The sequence below is a fragment of the Penicillium nucicola genome (genome assembly GCF_028828085.1).
Source record: "Penicillium nucicola strain IBT 29836 chromosome Unknown utg000008l, whole genome shotgun sequence".
NCBI lineage: Eukaryota > Fungi > Ascomycota > Eurotiomycetes > Eurotiales > Aspergillaceae > Penicillium > Penicillium nucicola.
Window position 1 is genome coordinate 86,606 of NW_026643132.1, and position 23,193 is coordinate 109,798.

The 23,193-nt window shown below is 50.8% G+C and overlaps 10 protein-coding genes across 10 annotated transcripts; 5 read left to right on the forward strand and 5 right to left on the reverse strand.

Moving 5' to 3' along the window:
* Nucleotides 1-591: 591 nt before the first annotated feature.
* On the forward strand, nucleotides 592-2,468 carry yap1 (putative bZIP transcription factor AP-1/Yap1; the record flags this gene model as incomplete). The annotated part of the gene is made up of 3 exons (XM_057129888.1): nucleotides 592-1,047; nucleotides 1,104-2,266; nucleotides 2,318-2,468. 3 exons carry the CDS (start codon nucleotides 592-594, stop codon nucleotides 2,466-2,468), a joined length of 1,770 nt encoding a protein of 589 aa, XP_056981671.1.
* Nucleotides 2,469-3,511: 1,043 nt separating this feature from the next.
* Nucleotides 3,512-5,890, reverse strand: N7511_007512 (uncharacterized protein; the record flags this gene model as incomplete). Its single annotated transcript, XM_057129889.1, has 4 exons — nucleotides 3,512-5,324; nucleotides 5,444-5,555; nucleotides 5,627-5,777; nucleotides 5,882-5,890. 4 exons carry the CDS (start codon nucleotides 5,888-5,890, stop codon nucleotides 3,512-3,514), a joined length of 2,085 nt encoding a protein of 694 aa, XP_056981672.1.
* A 533-nt stretch (nucleotides 5,891-6,423) lies between these two features.
* Nucleotides 6,424-8,640, reverse strand: N7511_007513 (putative glutaminase; the record flags this gene model as incomplete). The annotated part of the gene is made up of 2 exons (XM_057129890.1): nucleotides 6,424-8,153; nucleotides 8,202-8,640. 2 exons carry the CDS (start codon nucleotides 8,638-8,640, stop codon nucleotides 6,424-6,426), a joined length of 2,169 nt encoding a protein of 722 aa, XP_056981673.1.
* A 309-nt stretch (nucleotides 8,641-8,949) lies between these two features.
* Nucleotides 8,950-10,075, reverse strand: N7511_007514 (putative NAD binding Rossmann fold oxidoreductase; the record flags this gene model as incomplete). The annotated part of the gene is made up of 2 exons (XM_057129891.1): nucleotides 8,950-9,690; nucleotides 9,749-10,075. The coding sequence occupies 2 exons, from the start codon at nucleotides 10,073-10,075 to the stop codon at nucleotides 8,950-8,952; spliced, it is 1,068 nt and encodes a 355-aa protein (XP_056981674.1).
* Nucleotides 10,076-10,672: 597 nt separating this feature from the next.
* Nucleotides 10,673-12,635, forward strand: N7511_007515 (uncharacterized protein; the record flags this gene model as incomplete). The annotated part of the gene is made up of 7 exons (XM_057129892.1): nucleotides 10,673-10,680; nucleotides 10,790-11,330; nucleotides 11,384-11,645; nucleotides 11,694-12,104; nucleotides 12,151-12,257; nucleotides 12,342-12,441; nucleotides 12,496-12,635. The coding sequence occupies 7 exons, from the start codon at nucleotides 10,673-10,675 to the stop codon at nucleotides 12,633-12,635; spliced, it is 1,569 nt and encodes a 522-aa protein (XP_056981675.1).
* Nucleotides 12,636-13,259: 624 nt separating this feature from the next.
* Nucleotides 13,260-13,571, forward strand: N7511_007516 (uncharacterized protein; the record flags this gene model as incomplete). Its single annotated transcript, XM_057129893.1, has 1 exon — nucleotides 13,260-13,571. One exon carries the CDS (start codon nucleotides 13,260-13,262, stop codon nucleotides 13,569-13,571), a length of 312 nt encoding a protein of 103 aa, XP_056981676.1.
* A 191-nt stretch (nucleotides 13,572-13,762) lies between these two features.
* N7511_007517 (AATF family protein) lies at nucleotides 13,763-15,408 on the reverse strand (the record flags this gene model as incomplete). Its single annotated transcript, XM_057129894.1, has 3 exons — nucleotides 13,763-15,134; nucleotides 15,186-15,288; nucleotides 15,345-15,408. 3 exons carry the CDS (start codon nucleotides 15,406-15,408, stop codon nucleotides 13,763-13,765), a joined length of 1,539 nt encoding a protein of 512 aa, XP_056981677.1.
* Nucleotides 15,409-15,650: 242 nt separating this feature from the next.
* On the forward strand, nucleotides 15,651-16,926 carry N7511_007518 (Mrp/NBP35 family ATP-binding protein; the record flags this gene model as incomplete). The annotated part of the gene is made up of 4 exons (XM_057129895.1): nucleotides 15,651-15,734; nucleotides 15,857-15,992; nucleotides 16,089-16,208; nucleotides 16,271-16,926. 4 exons carry the CDS (start codon nucleotides 15,651-15,653, stop codon nucleotides 16,924-16,926), a joined length of 996 nt encoding a protein of 331 aa, XP_056981678.1.
* A 451-nt stretch (nucleotides 16,927-17,377) lies between these two features.
* On the reverse strand, nucleotides 17,378-21,721 carry N7511_007519 (uncharacterized protein; the record flags this gene model as incomplete). The annotated part of the gene is made up of 3 exons (XM_057129896.1): nucleotides 17,378-20,026; nucleotides 20,507-21,638; nucleotides 21,663-21,721. 3 exons carry the CDS (start codon nucleotides 21,719-21,721, stop codon nucleotides 17,378-17,380), a joined length of 3,840 nt encoding a protein of 1,279 aa, XP_056981679.1.
* A 575-nt stretch (nucleotides 21,722-22,296) lies between these two features.
* N7511_007520 (cupredoxin domain-containing protein) lies at nucleotides 22,297-22,774 on the forward strand (the record flags this gene model as incomplete). Its single annotated transcript, XM_057129897.1, has 2 exons — nucleotides 22,297-22,620; nucleotides 22,667-22,774. The coding sequence occupies 2 exons, from the start codon at nucleotides 22,297-22,299 to the stop codon at nucleotides 22,772-22,774; spliced, it is 432 nt and encodes a 143-aa protein (XP_056981680.1).
* Nucleotides 22,775-23,193: the final 419 nt, after the last annotated feature.

Below are 23,193 nucleotides of genomic sequence, written 5' to 3' on the forward strand. Positions count from 1 at the left end.
ATTTCAAAGCATGGCAGATCGGTCCGAGGGGGCAATCACTATCCGCCAATGAGAACGGGCTATGCCTCACCGCCTGTATGATCGCCTCCCCCCCTCTATCTCTTTCATCATTTCGCTCAGACAGTAGCAGCATCTCCCCTTCTCGCTGCCTCTGAACTTTTGTTTCAGGCATCAGCCTCGTTCCATCCCTGAGCCACATTTGCCGCAAGTTGACTAGCGGGGATTTTCCTCGCCTCAGGCCCCTCAGCCTCTCCAATCCTTTCTTCCTTCTCCCCCCCCCCCCCCCTCCCCAGATTGCCCCATCCATCTCGTTGCTTGATTTGCGATCAGATATCGGATCTTGAATCTCGGATCACTATTTTTGACTGTGCCCCTGGTCTGTCGTTGGATCAGGCTTGTCCAACTGAATTCTATCAGACTGTGAGACTCTGGAAAGTCTGAATCATAAACCTCGCCTCCACGACTTCGATATCGGTTACGGGCGGGAGGCCCGGTCTGCTGCTTCTGTATTGATATTTCTTGATTCTCCATTGACATCTGTTGTCCCGCGATCTTTCCCTCCCCGCACTATCTTCCCCCAGATTCCTCACAATGGGCGATTACGATCAACGATACCAGCAAGGTCTTTACCTGTCCCCCAATCAGCAAGATCTGTTGCTGGCGGCTCTTTCCTCCAACAATCCAGACCACAAGAATCAGACTGGAACTCCCCGGATTAAGACCAGTCAGAGCCCGGACCAAAATTCGTCCGGCCTAAGCGCTCCTCCCTCGGGTGGCTTCGAAAACACCCCCCATGTGAATGCCTATGGATTTGGAGGAGACGATGAAAGTCCATTCCTGGACTTCACTCCTGATGTCGACTTTGATTTCCCGGGCTCGGCGGACCTCATTGGCGACTTGCCAGGTTCGGCCGACTATGAACTGGGTGAGAAGCGCAAGTCCCTGGACGGCAAGTCGGATATCGAGGGAGAAGAGTCGGGAAAGAAGCGCCGAGAGAGTGAGGCGAAGAAGCCTGGCAGGAAGCCTTTGACCTCGGAGCCCACTACGGTATGCCTCTGGAAAATGCGTGGAGGGTGAAAGTCTGGGGCTAACCCACTGAGCAGAAGCGTAAGGCACAGAACCGTGCTGCCCAGCGAGCGTTCCGCGAACGGAAGGAGAAGCACCTGAAGGATTTGGAAGACACAGTGGAAAAGCTACAAAAGAACTCCGACACGGCGACTCAGGAGAACGGTTTGTTGCGCGCTCAAGTTGAACGTTTGCAAGTCGAACTCCGTGAGTACCGGAAGCGTTTGTCTTGGATGGCTTCGGGGACAGGTAACGGTATCTCGGCCATCAGCTCAAACTCAATTCCGAATGCTCCGTCCAAGGCGTCATATGGCGTTCAAAATAACGAGTTCCTTTTCGATTTCCCTAAGTTTGGAGACTTGCCCGGCAGTCATCTTTTCAATGGACAAGGCAAGGATCAAAACAAGCACAACTCCAAATCCAACGATACCAATCACCGTGCCCCCGGTGTCTTGGCTCGCGACAGCACAAATGGCGCTTCCCGACCTTATGGTGGCTATGCTTCGTCCAATAGCGCCAGGTCGGATGGAACCCCTCAAAGCGCTACTTCTGCCAAAACTCCCTACTCTGGGCTGAAGTCCTCAGCACCGACCCATGACAACTCTAACTCGGATTCTCCTTCATCTTCATCTGACTCGCACCAAAGCCAGCTGCTCTCGTCTAATGGCACATCTCCCGAGCCTAGCTTGAACTCACCCCCAGATGGCAAGCAGCATGAATTGGGACCAGGTGACACCTGCGGAGGACATCTAACTATTGATGGTGAGAAATCCTTTTGCGCGCAACTGGGCATGGCCTGCGGCAACATCAATAACCCCATCCCAGCATTGCGGGATAGCAAGGGCAAGTCCCACAGTTTCTCGAGTCACCAGGCTCCAGCTGAGACCACAGGTCCAACGGATGATATTCCAGACCTAGGAATCGACTGGCTGGCCCATCAAAATGGTGGCCAGTTTGACCCGGTACTCTTTGGCGACTGGCGTGAACCCCAGGACGCTGTGCTCTCTCAAGACTTTGGCTCATTCTTTAATGATGCCTTCCCTCTGCCAGACCTGGGCAGTCCTTCCCACAACATCAGCGAAGTCGCTAAAGACGCCGCACCTAAGAGGAGTCTGATCAGTCAGATTGACAGTAAGCAAGAGGAGGATGAAGTTGTTCCAGGAGAAGATCAGTCGCAGATGCTCTCGTGTACAAAGATTTGGTATGTTTATCCTACAATCCCCCATCTAGCAGCTCCTAACCTATTATCCAGGGATCGTCTCCAATCCATGGAAAGATTCCGCAACGGTGAAATCGACGTCGACAACCTCTGTTCCGAGCTCCGCACCAAGGCACGCTGCTCCGAGGGTGGTGTGGTCGTGAACCAGAATGACGTTGACGACATCATGGGCCGAGCAAAGTAGCGGACTACATCTACGGTCATTGCTAGACCCTTAATTCACGATTCACGGACAACACCTCACTGATACTCGCTCTCTTGTTTCAACGCATACCCAAGATCAAACATGGAACACATACGGCGTTACAAACACAGCAGGATAAAAGAAGGAACAACTGGACATGCCAGGAAATGCTTCCAACATTTGGATATTCGATCCTGAAATTTTGATTATTTGAACTCCTATGGCAACACATTGCCCATTCCAATGGAACACACATCTTCCTCTCCTCTTTACGTCTTGATTATTTCGCGCTATTTGCACCAATCTTTTCTATCCTAGTAATTTGTTATTTGATTTTCCTTTTTTTTTTTTTCACCTTTGAAATCGGCGAATGGTCATTTGCTTCGACACGCAGGTCGGCCATCTTGAGATTTACATACGGGGATGGCACTTTCATTTATCGTTTGGAGGAACTGGTAGGGCGAGCTTAATTCTGGCGCAACTTGCACTCCTTCAAGAGGATGTTACTTTTTGTAAACAATCAACTCCTTCATTGGCTGTTAGCAATAACTTTCTGATTCCCTAGTCCAGTTACATTGAGGAGATTAAAATACATGGACTACTGGTAAACGAACATAGAGCAAAGCTGCTAGGGTATCGATGTGTCTCTCCACGGAAATAGAACTAAAATACAACAAGAATGGTGGGAATGGTGTATTCTTTTTTTCATGTTTTTTTTTTGCTTCTCCTTTTGCTTTCTCTTGCGTTTTCCCACTCTGCGCTCCGCAAACGCTGTCACTGCAGACTTCACCACTTCACCATAAAATCATTTCATGAGTCCACCAGCCAGAAGCCATTCCAGATACCTGTCTTAGATAGGCCCGAAGAATGTTCAAGTAAAGCACGGCTCAGGTAAATGGGGAATTGCAAATATGAAGGGATAAAAAGAAACACAAGAAATTAGAATATTGGGGTAAAAATCAAGGGGGTGTGCAAAAGACCAGGGCAATCGAATGTTGACGCCTGAGAGAAATGTGAAAACGAGCAAGTCCAGGTACCACCGCTTAGGCGTCGTTGGACGGGGCGGGCTTATCGCCGGTAGGAGTAGAGGAAGCGGGAGACTCGTTCGAGCCTGCGCTGCCCTTGAAACCTCCACGAGAACCTCCACGGCCGCCACGGCCACGCTCGCCACCACGGCCGCGGCCGCGACCAGCAAAGCCACCACGTCGACCTCCTTCGCTGTCACTGGCGCTCTGGTATCCACGCTGGCCTGCGTTAGCGCCACCTCGGGCGCTAGCTTGCCAAGTGCCGGCACCGCCCTGGGCACGGCTGTTGGCACGGTCTTCGAAGTACTTGAAGTTGGGCTTGCGGGGCTGGCCTTGGGCAACATTCACAACCTTCTTGTGCTCAAGGGGAAGGTGGTCAAGCATAGATTTGGCCTCATCGACGGTAGAGAAAGTAACAATGTGGTTAAACTTGCCATACTTCTCAACCTTGACCACCTTGGATTTGTCCTCCTCGGGAATCAAATCACGCACGGCCTGCTCGTTCTCAACGTTGGACACAAAGAGAATGTTGCTGGGCTTCTTCTCGCGGGGACCGGGGGAGTCACTGGGCTTTTCGTGGGGGGTGTTTCCGTTGGTGTTGGACTCGACGGCCTTCTCCTCGCCGGTAGGCTGAGCGGAGGCAGCAGCAGGGGGTGCAGGGCTAGCAGACTTTGGAATAACGGGAATAGGAGAAGCGCGAGCCTGTCCCTTTTGACCCTGAGGAATGGGAGGGCGAGCAGGGGGAGCTTGGCCGAACTGAGGAGCCACAACGGGGGTGCGAGCAGCACCAGTAGGGGCAGGGGAGGCAGTCGTAGCAGGAAGACCGCTGGACACAGGCTGAGGGGCACCACCGGCCTGGGGCTTGCCACTGCGGTGGGCAAAGTTGAAACCTTGAGCCCGCATCTCTGTAGCAATGCGTCCGCTTTCAATCTCGAGGACCAGGTAGCCGAAGGCAGCATCTGCCAAGTTGAAGTTCCACATGTTCTTGAAGGCACTCTCATCGACCTGGCCAGCAGCGTTACCAGCGGCAACAGGGCCACCGAAGGGGTTACCGCCGTTGGCGATGGAAGGCATCTTGGCGACCACATCTAGGGCATTCTCCAGGAGAGTCTTCTGGCCATCGTTAGAAGAGATAGCCGACTCAACCTCACTGCGAACAGTCTCCCACACATCAGTGAACGAAGCCTTGGAAGCAGCAAGCTTGCCACGGTAGTGGTCGAGAGAGGGGTTGACGGAGAATTCGTTGTAGGAGGAGCCGTAGCGGAAGTGGAGACCAGCCGAGATTGAGAAATCAGCCTTGAGGGTGACAGAGAGTTGGTTGAGCATACCCTCACGGGCAGGTGAGGCGTGAGTGACGAAAACACGAGTCTCCGAAGGGTCGTAAACCCGGTTGGCTGTATCAATAAGCTCACCCATTTGCAGTAACGTCGTCCACATGGTTCCTTGTCCACCTGCAATAGTTGTCTTCCCTTCACCGTTGTCGAAAAGCTTGTGCATAACCACAGCACCACCAAGACCCAGCAAACGCAGCTTCACTCCACCGATATCGAGTAGGCGTGAGTTGGCTTCATCGATAATGTGCAGCTTATCCACCTTGTACTCGCCAGAGCGGAACTTCTCCAGCACGCGCACATCTTCACAAGCACCCCAAACTGTGTAAACGGGTACGTCAAGAGTGATTCGCTTGTCAAGAAGCATAGAAAGCTCGGAGAGGGGTAGCTGGTCGGCGGGGAATCGTTGTTTGATGGATTGCTGAGGAGGGACCTGCGCGATTGATCGCTTCACGTTCTCAGGTAGAAGGGGGGAGTATTGTGCGACGTGCTTCAGTGTCCTATTGAATTTTGATATTAGTTGATGCTCTTGTCGTTGCGGTGGATGTTCGCTGCCTGCCGACACGGTGACGTATTGGGCAGCAAAAGTCGCGCCAAACTGACGGTAAGGTAAACTCACTTATCTGCAATCCGTTCCAAAGAGGTATCATCGTAGAAACCAAAATCACCGGTGTGGATGATATGGTCTGCGCGAGCCTGTTTGGCCAGTTCATTCAGAGACTTCAAGTTTCCTGTTGCACGGGGCGGATTAGTCTATGTCCTCACCCATGATTTCAGAATATCATCAGCAAAAGAGTCTTACCTCGCACGTCTGCGATGCACAGAATTCGAGTGGGACCATTTTGGATCACTCGGCCATTGTTAGGGAGAAGCGGCGTGGCACCGGGGACGGGACCGGCGGCCGAACCGTTGGCGAGAGGATAGCCTTGAGGACCAAAGTTATGAGGACGAGGCTAGAAGAGAGAATCATGACTGCGTTAGCTTTGGAGGTTGTATCTTGCGGGTGTCGCGCATCTAGAAGCTATTCCTAGGGGAGACGGTTCAAGGAGCCACGTACAGAAGCCATGGGTGTCGTGTTATCAAAGGTCAAAGAGGATAGGCGATGAAGGATGGAGGGTATAAGTTCGGTAGGGGAGAAACGAAGAAGAGAGAAGTGGAAAATGGAATCGAAGGGGAACTTTCGATGGAGATTGACTTTCCCATGAAGCAACAGGCGTGATGCTGAGTAAGCCCCCTGGCAACACTTTTCCCAATTGGGTCTATGGGCCCTACCTGGTAGCGTTTACTTCATTGTTTTATGTTTTTGTATGTCATTGTTGCCTTCAGGCTGTGTAAATTGTACATTGTGTTAAGTATGACTCATTGTGACTGTCTACGTAGGCTACAGAATCTGTAGGACAGTATCTATGCCTGGTATGACCATTGCTCAGATCACTGCAAAGAATAGTCTTAGATTTGCGCGCCATGATTGCTCGAGAGACATAGCCAATGCACAATTGGCACCAGAACCCCCATCAACCAGAATGCTTTGTATACGTATAAAAGATATCATGTCTGCTTTCGACCACAACAAGGTCAATTCTGACAGCCACTGCGATATCATAGCTCTTGGGACTCAAGCATATGGTTCTGCCTCAGAGTCCTTTGCACGGCCTCAGATTCTTTTCCATGGGCCAGACTCAACAAAGACGATATAGAACTCGGCCCCTTCAATGCCAACAGCGCGAAATGACCGCCGACAGTGGGACGTGCTCGACAAAGAACAGGAACACCAGGCTCATTGCCGTGCGCAGATTTAGCAACGTACCGATCGGAAAACGGCCAGTTGTGCTTCCCATTGGTCATAAATGCCCACAGGTCATTGACGAACTCATCCCGAGTGCTCGTATCAAAGGTGGCAGCCAGCCACATATTCCAATCTGACTTTGCCCAGTCCTGACGATTGTCGAGAGGAACACCGTACTCGCCTCGGACGGCTGCAAAGAACTCACTGCCCATTCGATAGGCTGCATCAGGGAACGTCTTCAGGTCTAGCAAGACATCTGGGAAGAGGTTGTACGGGGTTTTCCATGTTTCTGGGTTGTCAGGATACTCCAGCACAAAATGTGTCTGCGCATTGTCTGTCCCTAAACCTTGCTCAAAGAGGATTTTTGCATGCATTTCTCCAACATGAGAGTAGTAGTTGTCCCCACTCATCTTTCCAAATGCCTTGAGACCCACAGCAGCTTTGATCGCCAGGTTTGTCTCATTGGCGAGTGGCCCAGCTGCATCATTGGAGGAAAGTTGGGTTGCAATATTGATGCTATTTTCCACCAAGTAATCTGCATACTTCTGGAAAATTTCCGTGTATTGTGAAGTCCACTGAGTATCTCCGGTGGCATAAGCATATGCTGAGGCTAGAATCAGAAGATTTCCGCACTCCTCAATGGGCATCGGCTCTGCTTGTTGGTCGTCATGGCCAATGGCATGAGGATAATGGGTGCCGAGATCGTGGATTGCGTATGGTAGATGCCACCGACCAGTAGCAAGGTACTTCATCACAGGCTCCAGTAGCAAGCGAATATAATTCGGGTCCATGACATAGTAAATTGGGAAAGCGGGCATGATCACATCGATGGTGTTGATGTTTCCATCACTGGAAATTTCTTTAATGAATGCCAAAACATCTCCAGTGTTCAGTGTGTGGTTGGGGATAGTCAAATCGATACCACCGTATGCCTGTCGAGTTGACAAAGCGATGATGTCTGCATACTTTGAACCTGCAGCAGTTGCAGACAAAGTGTTGATCTCCATATCCAACTTCCATGACTCTAACAATGCGCTACCATAATCATCCAAGAAAAATGTGAGTGCACTTGAGACTGTCGAATACTCGGCTCGGTAGTAGCCAGTATATGCTTCTCCGAAATAATTGATGGCAGCTTCCCTCTCGTAACCTACCACAAAGTTCACAGAAGAACCCTCTGTGACGTGACCTAGATCATGAACCAGGGCAACGACACTTTCATCACTCCAGGCATCATCTTTTCCAGAGAGAGCACCGACTTTCGAAAATTCACCACGCACTTTTTCGGGCTTTCCTGACATAGCAGATAATGTGCTGAAGTTAGAGGGCCGAGAAGCCAAGATAGCTTGACCCCAAAGAGCCATGTCATCTGCCTCGGTATATAATGGGGCATCTTTCACTGTTAGCGAGTAGATAGCCAGACCGTTTCGTCTGTCGAAGGTTCGCTGCGAGCGATCTGCCTTGCCAGTCCACCTGGCGTCAATATCCGAATAAACTTGAATAATCTGACTCTCTGGCGCAGACACATGTACAGTCAAGTAACCTGGTTTCAGTTAGCATAAAAACCAAAACAACTTCGAAGCAAACTCACTAAAAGGAAGTGACTGTCGAACATAGTTTGAAGGAGAAACCGGCGACAAAAAGTCCAGCGTGACCTCCACAGAACCTGCCATGAGGTTAAAGACAGAATGCGTAGTGGTAAACTCCGCCCGATGGACGATTGCAGGACGTATATCATTTGCTTCAGGATTTGGCACACCCATCAGACTATACGCCTGTCCATCGACACGGACAATAATCGACCAACCAAGATCCTGACCTGCCCAGAACTGGGGTTCTGAATAGGGCAAACGCTGGACCCTGTCACTAGGCATCCATGCCGACAAATACGGGTTACGCACTGCCAGTGGATAAGATGGTGGAAGTACTGGATGATGCGTTACATGGCCCGAGTCCTGGCCGAAGAAGAAGGACAATACTGATGCGTAGAGGGAGCCTAGTCCCAGTGGACTTTGTAGATTGAATCGCATGTTCAGAGGGACCAGCCCATGTATAAGAGTGTTTTAGTATAGGACGCTGCAAGCCAGGATCGAAATGCACGGTATTCTGATGAGTAGTTGCAGAAGTATGAAGTATGAAGTCCAGGGCGGTCCCCCCCTTGCCGATCAGCTGGCGTCAGCTCGGGGAAACCCCACACTTTGTGAGTCTTTCGTTGGTTGCTTCGTCTATACTGAAAGAGCAAATGTTGAGAAATCGGATATATGCTAAAATTTATTCAAATGGGCATTTTATGTACTAAAACTGGTTCCTTCATCATTCATCTCATTTACAGAAACACCCTACAGCTGGGATTTCTCAATGCGGCGCCCAATCTCATCGAAGTGAATCTGCTTTCCAGACACGAGAGCTTCCTGAAGATAAGAACCAATTTCAACAGCCTTGACGGCATTGGTCAACTTCATAGGAAGTGGGGTGTTGTCCAGACATGCGGCAGTGAAATCATTGGCTTCCTGCACAAACGCCGGGCTGAAGCGGCCCATGAAGTTGGGAGGAATCTCGCGGGTGATGCCACCGGAGTGGTAAAGATTGACAAAGTTGCGCTGGGGGTTGCCGTTGACGGTCAGCTTACCCTCAGTGCCAATGATCTCAGTCGTATCCTCTTGGCCGGCAGCCATCATGCGGGAGCAGTAATAGTAGGCGATCTTGCCATTCCAGAACTCCACAATCCCGACGGCATTGTCGTAGTCCTTGTACTTCTTGAGCTCTGGCTGCACTGCTGTAATCCCATGGGCCGAGATACTCTTGGGGAGGACATCATCACCGAAGAACCACAGACTGAGATCAATGTCATGTACTGACATGTCGACAAATACACCGCCGGACCATGCGGCGTATTCCACATAGAAGCCCGAGGGGTCGAATTTGTCGCAAGTTTGACTTCGAATAATGGCTGGTCTTCCAATGAGGCCTTGCTCCATCTTGGCATGGGCATCCCGGTAGGACTCATCAAAGCGTCGTGAGAATCCACACATGACCTTCAGGTGAGGCTTCTTCCGGGCAGCTTGAACAACTGCTCTGCACTGTAATTGAACACTGATCAGTTTTGATATGAGTTTGAGGTCATGTATAGATTCTCACCACTTCGACATCGGTGGACAATGGCTTTTCACACAGAACGTGGAGTTCTTTCTCAATGGCCTTGATAGCTTCCTCGGCATGAACAGAGGTAGCAGTGCCAATGGCTACAGCCTGCAAACCAGGGTGATTGAGCATCTCATCATAATTGGTGTAGAGAGTCACGCCATGAGGCTCCAGGTTCACTCGCCCCCACGCAATTTCAGTAGGGTCGGGGGTGAAAGCTGCCACTAGCTCTGCCCGGGGAGTCTTCTGAAGGAAGTTTGTGGCGTGCAACTTGCCGACACGACCAAGGCCAGCCATACCGACTTGAAGCTTTTGAATGCCCATTGTGTTGAAGGTATGAGAGGTAAGTTGTGGAAAGAACTCGAGAGGAAGTGATGGTTGTCTTCTGTTTCCTCCGTCCCATACGGGGGTTTAAATAGATTTGAAGCAATCTATCCTGCATTGTGAACAGAGTGCATTCAATCTTGTCAGTCAAAATCTCCGTGAGAAATGGTGGAAGTGATGTGAAGTGGAACAAAGATATACACGGAAAGAATTGCCCTCATAGAATGTTCATAGGACATGATATGCGCACGCATACCTGCATGACTCCGAATTAGGCTAGTGTGCCAAGACACAGACTTCACTGTCATGGTTGGTCAGCCCCCTCTGCCGCTAGTCCACATCAGGACTGGCGGACTGGATCGGTGCGTGCGAGTATCACTCCTCACCCCGCAACTTCAACTTCCACATCGTATTCAAGTGGAAAAGCAGGGGTCAGATCCCCGGAAAGAATACCCTTCTCTGATTTGGGCTTACACAGTAATTTGTTCCACGCATATGTTTCCATGTCGTCCAAAAGAAGTCGCTTAGTGGCTGGGTGGTAAGTCATAGATTACACTTGATGCACGACACGAACTAATTGATATTGTACAGCCAACGATGTCGTGGTAAGTGGTTTGGGAGGGTTGATTGACCCAATCGCTGACCATCGCACAGCTCGACACTTAAAGTGTAAGCTATACCGTACCTGAAGCTGTAACCTTGAAACTAAAGCAGCATCAAGGCGACGTTAACAACCAGGGCTGCGGACATTGTAAACTCGCGGGCATTGAATGTGATCGAACTAATATCCGCTTTCGCAATGGTCTTTCGCTGCCCAATGAACCGGACCTTGCATTTCCAGATCGGAGTAGTTGGCCCCAGCTACATGGCCAAGGTCAGTATTTTCTATGGTCTGGTTGCAATCAATTTAACGCATCCCTTAGTGCGCTTCTACGATGAAACTTTCGAGATCGCCAGTTTGTACTCGGCATTCCCGCAGGACCAGTCAACTGCCATTGGTATTTCGGAGCACGATTTGACATTTGGAGACCATGAGAGATCCGAGTGTCAGACTGTGCAGCAAAGCATAGAACCATTCGCAGCTAATCTTTTGACGCCAGTTCCACCTTGCGCTACAGAATGCCATTTACCGTCCGTCTCATCGTTGTCCTCTCCAAGATCAGTACAATCTAGATCATCAACAAAATCATTGCATGTTCTGACTGAAAGAGAAGCTGTCTTGTTGAGGAACTTTGTAGAGAACATGGCCCTTTGGGTGCGTATCTGGGTATCTACCAATAGACTTGCAACTGACAACTCGCCCTTCAGGCCGACATTACGGACCCTCAACGGCACTTTGAAACAGAAGTTTCGGCTCGCGCATTGAAAGAACCTTTCTTGCGGCACGCGGTCTTTGCATTTTCATCGCGCCATCTTGATCGGCAGAGTGGCAGTGATTTGACAGAAGCACTGCAGTATCACAGTTGCTGTGTGCAACTACTGATTCCAGCACTGTCCGAGCCGCGAGAACACATCACCGAGGACATTCTTGCAGCAGTAGCTATTCTTCGCCAGCATGAGGAAATGGACGGTAGGTGCATCGGCAGTCGTGTGGCCTCTTGAGACTCATACTTTCTAGGCGAGGATCATCAGTTCCATCTGACCGGCACAACGCACATTTTGAATACGGTGTCGACATTTGGCTCTTCTGGTGGCTTGGGTGAGGCGGCAGCCTGGCTTTGTTTGCGTCAAGACATCTATATCTCCCTGACCACCCAACGGCCTCTCCGAACCAACTTGCAAAGTTTTTACGACTCGGGAGTTTTTCAAAGAAATGACGACTTTGCGTGGTCTAGTCGAATGGTGTTCTTGCTCGCCAAAGTTCTCCAAAGCGCATTCACCGACTGTGGGACAGCACATGGCATCAGAGCCGAGATCGACGAATGGTACTCCACTAAGCCATATACGTTTGCGCCTGTCAGGTCTATTCCACGAGGACCAGAGCCCGACCGGCGGCTTCCGACTCTCTGGATGCTATTGCCCGTACATGGTAAGCGATGTCGGTTGTATTCGAGGAGTCCAGGCTGATTTCCTAGTCATCGGAATCCAATACTTCCATCTAGCCAAGATCGTCTTGGCACTGTCGGAGGGAGCAAACGCGTCATCCGCCTATGAAAGTCTACGCCACTCGAGAATAGTGGAGGTTCGACCATTTCTTCTTTATTTTTTTTACTATTTTTATTAGTATTATTATTTTGCGGTCGGCGATACTAACGCTACCATGTAGAAAACTGTTCGCCATCACCTGCTCACCGTGTTGGGATTGGCGCATTCGAACCGCAAAGCCGAGAATACCCTGTTTACTGCACGGCACAGCCTAGTGGCCTGTAAGTTAGCCAATGCACTTTCCAGCTGACCCTGTGCTGACTACGGTATGGAAGGGGGATGGGTCCTTCGGCATCGCCTAGATCAAAGGGCAGCGGAGGCTCTATTACAAGCCATGCATGCAAGGACCGGCTGGAATATGGATTCTCTCATCCAGTCATTGCGGGCACAGTGGCAGGAGGTGGATGAATATTGACACTTGGGTGATCCTCGTGGGCCCTCGGGGCTCCAGCCCAGGACGGAGTGGGTTGGGATGAATGTGAGTTAGGGCTGGTGACTGCAGCCGATCAAGCCACGAAATATCCGAGCGGAGCGGAGTTATACGAGCAATTATACCCGACAACATGGACGGAGAGCTTATAACTATGCAGTGGACGACCAAAAGGCTTCGTTCAGCGCAAGAGTTGGAAGCCAAAACGTCCGAGTGCGACTGTCTTCACCCGAGAAACTCTGACGTCGGGGCCTTGCATCATTGAAAGGGGGAAAGACCCACTGCATATTGAAGTCAACACGCGTTCCTGGACGATCCTCCCTGCTTCTTCTCATTCTTACTCTCTTCCTTTCTCTTGTTCTCTCTCTCTCTACTCTACTCTACTCGAAACATCGGTTATTCTCGTCAACCTCAACGTCCACGACCTTTTGCCAACGCCACATCTGTCTCACCCCCGCAAATTCACTAGCGTGCCGAGGCGCTTTACCCCAGACCGCGTGACATTCTAAATACTTTTGCCTCAGAAAGTACATAATTCGGACGATTCCAAGCCTGTGCCTGAATCTTCTACTCCGGATCGACTGCCTATATACCATGCAAAGTCCAATCATGTCTACCCTCTCTACCCTCCCGACCACTCCTACAATGGAAACCAAAGCATGCGCAAGCAACCCAACATCGCCCCCACTCACGAGCGCAATTCCTCCGTCATACAATGATGTGAGCGGCGCAGTGATCATTGGGGCCGACGGGAGACCTCACTTCATGACCGCAGAGGAAGAAGTAGAGCGACGATTACGACTGCAACAAGCAGTGCGCGAGAAGATGTTAGGGCTACCACGAACAACACCTTTCGAATGGTCACAAGGTCCATCAACCGAACAACTACCAGCGTACACACCTCGGGAAGAGAAGAAATGATTTGGTTGCATGTATCTTGGAGATACACATTGAAAGCGAGCGAGATACCCGGAGTACACCTGTATATAATACCCTAACCACTGAACAACGTCATTGAATGCATAGAGATTCGCCTTTTATGTCATGGCCGTAACCACTATAGTACAAGAGAAAAAAAAAGTAATAATGCCTATGTATGTAAATGTGCAGACCTAGCTTCGGAACAGTCGCAAACCACCTTCCTCGCGATCATCATCCTCCGCATCGCTGCCACTCTCATCGCCCTCACCAAGAACACCACTCGCCGTCCGACCAAGCAGAGAAGCGAAGAACTCATCGCGCGCGCGTATAGTCCACGACGCCCGGTCATCAGGAGCCATGAAGTTCTGCAGCTTCTCATGCACGGTGTAGCGCATCTTACGGCCCTTGGAGGCGCGGGTATCGACATCTCGCTTGACCTTGTCGTTGCGCATACCGGTGATAGGGTGAATGGGCAGACGGGAGGGCAAATGGTGCAAGTCGAGACCATTGGTCATAGCCTCAGAGGAAGACATCCGCTGCTCAACGAGGTCGCGCAGAAGGGACTGATAGAAAGCGCCATCGTCGTAGAGGGGCTCTGGCTCGTCGGAAGAGCGAGCGCGCTTGGAGGTTCGTTCGCCGATCTCTGTGGCGACTTGGGCATCGAGGACGGCTGTGATGGTTTGCTGGCGGCCTGCAGCGCTAAGAAGCTTGCCACGGGCATTGCCAGCTGCGGATGTGCCGCGGACCTTGGAGGACCATTTGTCGAGAATGGAGCGGCGGTGGGAGAGGGATTCGGATTCCAATTCGGACATGCGCTCCCAGAGCGAGGCGGTGGTAGTGGTGGGAGATGCGGCGGATGGTCTCTTGCGCTTCTTGCTATCGTCTTTTGAGTTGGCATCGGCGAGTGCGGATCGTAGACCTTCGAGGGTCGACCATAATGCGAGGGCTGCTGATTCTGCTGACTTGATCGCTTCCTCGTCAACCATTTCATCGTCGCCGTCAGCGTTGTCTCCATTTTCGTTAGATCCCAAGAGAGCGATGCTGTTCACAGCCGTCAATCCACTCTGGAGCTTGATACGGGAGTTCAGCAGGGCATCGAAGGTGGCGCGCTGCTCCTTGACAGCCTTGCCCTTGGTGGCATCAGCCTTGGCCGCCGAAGAAATTGTCGCGGCAATGGACTTCTGATCTGTCGCCATCAATCTGCGGAGTTCATCGCGATCGCCTGAGGCTGGGGCAGTTATTTCGGAAGTCTTCTTGCTCTTGCTGGACTTCTTGGGGCGGGGCGCTTCCTCTTCGGATTCCTCGCTCTCATCATCGTCTTCTTCTTCGTCCGAATCCTCCTGATCCAATTCATCCTCCTCGTCGTCGTCTGCTTCAGAATCCACTTCGGAGCCGAGATCTGAACCTTGCTCAGATCCGCTCTCCTCGGAGCCGGAGTCATCGTCAGAGCGAGCCGCGAAAGGATCGTCATCGCTGTCTGCGCCGAGAGCATCTCTGCTGACACGGGCGCCTTCATATTGTTTTCCTAGGGCGACGGGGTCTTCCTTGCGGAGCTTTCCTTTGCTATTCAATTATTAGTATGTCATTGAACCCTGTTGAATATTGAGAACTCACCCCACAGCTTGATAATGCTCTCGTCCGGCGTTCTCATCAGGCTTCTCGGCATCTTCATCATCGCTTGACTGGACACCATTCTCGATATCCTCGGGATCGAAATCTAGGTAGAAAATCAGCATTCTATGCCCAAAGATGACAGATCAAAAGTGGTCATACCCTTGGGTGTGGGATCCTCAAAATCAGCCAGCTGATCAGCCAGCGAACGTGTGCCTTTCGCCATGATGTTGCTTTGATATGAAGAAAGAGAAGATTGCTTCGCGACTTTTTTTTTGCGGTTTTTCCGGATAACGGATCAACTGGCCTATCTGGGACTAGCGCAAGGCGGTTCAAGGCGGTAACCACATTATGGTCCGTGTACTGGGCGGTAAGAGCTTGCATTGGCAGTATGATTTATCCTTTCAGCTTCACTTCTATTCATACATTGTTTGGTCGATTAACAATCTGCTCTGTGTATCTGCCAATATGCTGGTATCGCCTGCTCGTGGAGCTTCCATGCATGTGAGGCTCTTCTCAACATGCAGGGCTCTCCAACATGATAATCCATTGGTCAGTTCTTACATCATTCTTGGAACTTCTGTTGTTGTCCAGTAGTGCATCGAGTTTCTCCCAAACTCGCTGGGACATAGACCACTCAATTGACAAGGATTTAAGAGGCTGACTTAAAACAGGGACTCCCACGTTCTGGCACACCTCCATCATTCCGCTCTCGTCGCAATCTCCCCGAAAAGCGAAAGATTCGCGATGTCAAGAAAGTTGTTGCTGTTTCGTCGGCTAAAGGTGGTGTAGGAAAGTCAACAATAGCAGGTTAGTCCTTTGACCTTCACCAATATGCTCGGCTCAAGTTGCACTGCAAGACCAAGAGAGCAATTCGATTGGACAGGCTCTTATGATATACCTCAGTAAACCTCGCCCTCTCTTTCGCACGCCGGGGCATTAAGACAGGTATTCTGGACACGGATATCTTTGGACCATCTATACCAACTCTTCTCAATCTCTCCGGCGAGCCTCGTCTCGATGAAAGTAAGTTTTCATATTCGCCACCCATGAAAGCGCATTTGATGAAGTACTTACATGGCTTCTAGATAATTGCCTCGTCCCATTAACAAACTACGGGCTCAAATCCATGTCAATGGGCTATCTTCTCCCCCAGACACAAGCGGACAGCACAACAGGCGAACTGCCAATGGACACAACACCAATCTCATGGCGCGGCCTAATGGTCACCAAAGCAATGCACCAGCTTCTCCACTCAGTCTCCTGGGGACCCCTGGATGTCCTAATCCTAGACCTGCCCCCAGGAACAGGCGATGTTCAACTAACAATCAACCAAGAAGTCATAATTGACGGCTCTGTCATCGTCACAACACCACAGGACATCGCACTTCGTGATGCAGTGCGCGGAATTGGCATGTTCCAACGCATGGACGTTCCAGTGCTCGGAATGGTCCGTAACATGGCATTCTTTGCTTGTCCGCAGTGTGGACACCAGAGTCGTATTTTCTCACATGGGGATCAACCGCATGTCCACGATGAAACGCATGGCGTCGTTGCGGAGTGTAAGAGACTTGGAGTTGACTTCCTTGGCGATATCCCTCTTGATGCTCGGGTCTGTGAGGATGCTGATCGGGGTATGCCTACCGTTGTTTCGGAAGAGAGTGCTGAGCGTAGCGTTCGTCGCCAGGCTTTCCTTGATATCGCGGAGCAGGTTGCGAAGAAAATTGGCCTGGATTGGCGTTGAAAGGGAACATGTTGGATTACGATATTAGATTACCATCTTTGTATATTATTATTATTAGACTTACATCATCTAGTGGCGGGCCAGGCGCTACGGATATTCATGGTAGAACTTGATCTCACCTCCACTGAATGGTATACTGACAAGGCCGCTTCATTGTGTAGAAGTCATCATGGCTGCTACTGTGGGGGTATAGATTGTGTTCATTCTGCAATTTTCAAAAGCAGATTAGTGGCAGAGTATCGAGAATAGAACTGCCAGCATCGGGTATATACAAAATCAAAACAAAAGTTAGAGACAAAAAGAAACGGCAGCTCAGAGGGTAGAGCTAAACATGGTGAACATGTCTATGCTAGAGCAGTTCAGGCATAGATCAAAGCGAGGGAAATTGGAAAGACAGGACGAGAACGTGAAAGATCCGAAATATATCAGAGTAAATGGCAGAAATGGCAGCCTAAAGGCTTTCTTCGGCGGTCTTGAATACCTCTCTATCAGGCATCTCAGGGCGCTGGGACATGGAATCACGACCAGCTGCAGAGAAAACTGAGAGTGTATCAGAAGACATACGACCGTTTTCATGCGCCATCACTGGAATGACGCCTTTCGCGCCCAGCACAGCACGGGTGCTAACACTATCAGGTGCAATGTTCATACGAGCAACAGAGTCCTTGTCGCCGCCGATAGTGCTGGCAGTGTCAGAGATCATCTCACTGCGACCAGTAGCCGAGCCTGCAGCTGAGCCTGGTCGGCATCGACTGTTGGACAAGGATATATCAGACTTCATAGGGAGAGTGCCTGCCGCATGGAAGAGGGCTCTGGTGCTTGCATTTTCATCGGTGAATTTGCGATTGTCCACCTCAGGTAATATGAGGATTGGACCGCTCATCTCTGATAGTGGGCGGGATACTGAATCCGGGTCGGTGGACATACGATCTGTGGCAGCGTCTCCATTGTTATTGGGTTGCTCCTTCTCATTCCAAGTAATGGAGGTAGGACCGCTAGCGTGTGATTTCTCTTTGCTGAGCTCGTGATCCGCGGCATTTTTGCCGTGAGCGTTTGTTAGTGGAGTGCTAGACCAAGCCCCTGCCTGGCCAGCGTCGAAACTGGGACGAGTTGAAGGGCGGCCTGATTGCGTGGCCTGACGTTCTTTTTCCATTGTGCGCTCATCATGCTTACTTCCCCAACCACTCCAAAGCATCATACCATAGTTCTTCTTGGCATGGCGCTTTGGTAGCACGCCAGGCGCAGCACGTCGGGCGGCTAGCGAGCTTGAAGGCGGGCATTCGCCGTCGAAGTCCTGGAACCCGTGCGCCAATTCCTTTAAGCGACGGCTCTGAACGCGAAGCTTTTCCTTTGAGAAACGGATGTCCCACTCTTTCTTGGCTGCCAGCCACTTTCGAATGAGCTCGGGGTTGATCGCACCGACCTGGGTGGGCGGTATTTTGAGTACTGGGTATGAAGAAGTGGGTTCAAGTGGGAAAATGTGTCCATGTTTATCCACACGTTGGCGAATCATGTGTTCATGGAATGCCGGTAAAGGATCACCTGCTTTGCCGACGGACGCAAGTCCTTCTTTACGAGATGATTTGATGGTCTCTGCCTGAGGTCCGGACATCCCTTCCTCGGAACTGCTAGAGCTGCTCGGTGTGAGGGGCATGAAGATAGAGTCGTCTACAATGTCGATTTCTCCCTTCTGGGCACGAGCCAGAGCCCAAGAGCCGAATTGAGAGATAGATCTGAACATATACTTGGCAGGCTGTGTGAAGCTGAGAGTGGGAGCCACATGACAAAGATCGTCCCACACCTGAAGCTGTACATAAGTTGGTGCGTATTTGTTCAAGGTCTCGCGAGTGGGATCATTATCATCCAGGTACACATCGCTAGGCGGATATGCTGTCGGATTGGCTGCTTTATGAGCCACGTAGAACTGCTCATCACGAAGCATTTCACCCCCACCGCTGAGAATCTGAAGGGGAGGAAGGCCACCGAGCGAGGGTTGAAGGACAGGCGAAACAAGAGGGTGGGACATAAGTTGGTTTGTCGTGTACATTTGAATTTGGTCCTTTAATTCAACGGTCTCACCATCTATCAGAACATGAATGTTGTCGGGTTCAGTCTGCAAGGTAGCAGGGTCCTGATTCTGCTGTTCGCCAGGGTAGGCAGGTCCCGCTGGAGGGGTGCCCTCGTGAATAGTATACCCACGAATGGCTGTCTCCTCTGCTTCGCTGTTCGGGGCCGGAATTGCTTTCTTGACATCTTCGGCTGTGACGACTGGTTGTTGCGACATTTTTTTCATCTTCAGAATGTCATCGGCATTGGGAGGAGGCCAGGCGGTTGACGGTTTGTGGCGGAACCCCCACGGAGGAATATAATCGCCTGGATTGTCCTGAACAATACTCGGGAAGGAGTGCGTCAGATCAACCCAGGGTGAGATCAGGATAGCGCCTGCAGGCAGAGGAATATCTTGGTCCCGCATAATGACCAGCATGGACAGGGCCATACCTCCGCCCGCAGAGTCACCGGCCAAAAGAATTTCGCTGGGCTCATATGACTCCAGTAGCCATAAGTATGCAGCCATTGAGTCTTGTAGTCCACATGGGAATGGGAATTGTGGCGAGAGACGGTAGTCTGGCGCAAATACACGTCCCTTGATCTTGCGCGCATGGCGTTGCATCATATATCGATGGGTGTCAACACTTCCAAAGAAGTATGCCCCTCCGTGGATATACAGCATGACTCGATTGGAGCGCTGGTTGGCCTTCTTGGTCTCATTGTAGTGATTGCGCATCTCAATCCACTCTCCCTTTAACTCTTCAGATGGCCCACGCCATTGCCACCATTTCTCTCCTCCCACTCTTTTGACCCCTTTCGGACCCAGCTGCTTGACAATCGCATCTCCTGCAGAGGATAGGAAGTTTTCGGGGATTGTGATTGTCTCTGTTCTCACCCAATGTGGACTGGGCACCCACTGGCGGGTAAACGCTTGGAGGTCTTCGACGGGATGCTTCGACGCATAGAAAAGAAATTGGCGCACAATCTGAATGCCTTCATCGTAGGTGACATGGACGGTGGGTTTGTTGTGCAGCGATTTCCGGTGCAGATACTACCATGCGAAATCAGTATGAACCTCGAAGTCTCCCCTCACATCACAGCTTACATGGCTGATCAAAGTATGCAGCACTGTGGGTGTCAGTGCTGCACCGAGTGCGAAGGTATGTAATGGCATTATAATGCCTTAAAAGGTTATAGTGGATGTCGCGTAAATGCCACAGACGTCAGGTGGGATTGACGCCCAAAGTAGAATTCCAAAAGTTATAAGAAGGGATATTATTAAAGAAAGACAAAGACAAGAGTTTGGCCAGCTCAATGCCCTGGAGACTGGAAGAGAGAGAGAGAGAGAGAAAGAGCAAAGCAGCGAACAAACAGAAGACAGGGGGACGATGATGTCACTGTCCGAATCTCAACTCTGCAGTTTGTTCTACACTTCCCACTACCCACGGCCCTAACGCTATGCAGTCAGGGCGATCCACTCGGGCTTGTTTTAGTCTCCACTTCGTCTCCTCGGTCTTCGTCCAAGCCATACAACGGTCACATACCCCAGTGCCATGACTCCAGCCACAACGCTGGTCGCAATCACCGCCCCACGCGGTCCTTGCGCCAGCTGAAATCCTAGTCCAGCATTGATAATACCCAGGATGATCAGGAGTCGCCCAAACCACCGATGGGTATAGGCAAAAGGCCCCTTTCCACCGGTTTTCCGAAAGAACCGGTGCTGTAATACGCCCATGGCAGGCTGGAACACAACGAGGCACGCGACAACCACCATGCCGATAATGGGATGGTAGTGGTTGACCAGGGAGAGATCCCTGGCCATAGAAGCACCAACACCGAGACCAGCAATCGCAACAGCTAAAGTGAAGAGCTGACTGAGCCCATGGATATGGACTGTCCACTTGGCTGGGAAGATATGAAGGCCCATCGCGAAAAAAGGGAACATGATCACAAAGGCCAAGATCATGAGTACAGCATGTGCCGTCTGTTTCCGACTGATCATGTCTGAGAAGGAAGAATCACTCGGATTTGCACTGGTAACAGACGCTGGGGCCAGATCAGCGAAGGGATTCTCCGAACTGCCACCCGTTGCTTTCGTGAGGTCGACAGACACGACACCACTGTCATCGTGTTGGGTGATGGACTCGGATAGACTGGTGGAATTCAAAGAGTCTCCAAACTTCACTGCCCAGATCCATGAACTTGAAGAGCTGTTGACATTCTCTGTTCCCCCGGTCCATTTTAAGCAGCTGTCGCACCGGATGTTGGCCGTAATGACCCCATCGTGTACACCACTGCCATTGAGCATTGCGATTCGGGCGTCTTTGTTATACAACGGCTCAACTTCCGCTATGCCCGACCGTGGAGATACTGTCACTTTGTCGCCAGAAGTGTAAGCAACAAAGATGTTGGCCCCTTCCATTTGCATTCCTTGCCCCAGAGCAAACCACCGCACCGGATGAGTGGAATTCATCTGGAAGAATATAGAGCCCGAGCCAGTCTGGGCTGTCTCTGTAGGAACATTGATACTATAGGAGATTTCCTGGTGGCCGGGGGATGGAAGCTCTGGAGCTGAGCCCACACAGGGACAGCCCAGAGCCACGCGAAAACATACCAGATCATAGTTCAGATGATTGAAATTGTTCTCAACCGAGAAATGCTTCCTGAATAAATAAGCTGACATTCACGACTCAGCTCCTTGTCGCACAGTTCTTCTCATCTCAACTGGGCCCAGGTCTGCCGTCATCTTCACCTTTGATTTCCTAGCGTTCAATTTTGACTTCTATGCCACAAGTTTCCCAATTGTACATTAGCTTAAAGAAGCAACTTACGAGATTCCTAATCAGCACCCTGGGTTGACAATCTTCTCGTTCTCGTTCTCGCAAAACGAGGTCGACTGGTCAGCCACTCGGGGTTGAGGTCAATACGAAGGTTCCCTGCTGCGCCTCCACGGTCTGGAACCCAGGACTATTTCCAAATCAGCTGATAGTTCTCTGGATCGGCGCATTCAATGACATTTATAGCCTCGAGATGTAGAGAAGGTAGAGCCCGAGGCCGTGTTGGTTTCCTCGTTGGGCCATGTTCGGCTTAAGCTTTTGGCACATTAACCTAACAAAGCTACCGCGTGCGAAGGTTCAGAGCTTAGCTCGATATTTCCGTGGCTGTGCGAGATATCTATTCGTGTCTAGAGCCTTGAGTATTGGGGATAGAAGGGCTATTCCGCGGGGTAGCGATGATGTTGAGATATAAAATGAAGGGAGTTAGTTCGTATACTTCGGAAATTCAACAGCGAACATCATTGAATGACCTCGGACAGCAACAATGATGACCGCAATGATCTTCCTTCTCCTTGCGCTTCCATTTGCCCTTGCACAATACGGCCCAGAGGACGCTAGCATGACCAGCAGCGCATCCTCTACCACTACAGCCGCGGCCTCGAGCAGTACCAGTATCCATAAAGTCGATGTCGGCGAAGACGGTTTTTCATTCAACCCTAATACTCTCACTGTCTCCCCAGGAGAGAAGGTGGAATTTCATTTCTATCCCCAGAATCATTCCGTGACCCAAGCTTCCTTCGATCATCCCTGTCATCCCCTGAGTGCGTCCAGCTTCTCGAGTGGGTTCATGCCCACGACAAAAGAATCAGTGAGTACCCCTGGATCAATCTGAAATGAGTGACTAACTCCAACAGGAAACCGTCTTTACTCTGACAGTCAACGATACAACGCCACTCTGGTTTTACTGCGGACAGATTGGGCACTGTCAGGCCGGCATGGTTGGGGTTATCAATCCACCGTAAGCATAATCTCGCTTTGAAATTTGAGATGACTGACTCTCTTTTTTTTTGACTCAGATCAAATGGCAAGGTGTCCCTTGCTGCTTTTAAACAAGCTGCCTCCACCGCCGAACTCAGCACTATACCGGCATCCGTTCAAGGTGGTACCCTGGGGAAGGCTGGAAGCGAATCTGAAAGCAGCAGCAGTAGCAGCAGTAGCAGCACAGCTACAAAACCTGAAAGCAGCACATCTAGTAATTCTGCGAGCAGTTCTGCGAGCAATCCAACTAGCGAATCTGCCAGTGGTACAACTAGCTCTACTGCCAGTCCGACTAATGCTGCTAGTAGTGTTGATATTGCCTTTGATATGTGTATTATTTTGATTTTGGCGTCTTCCGCGGCGCTTTGTATGATGTAGGGAGTCGGGGTTGTTTCTCCATTCT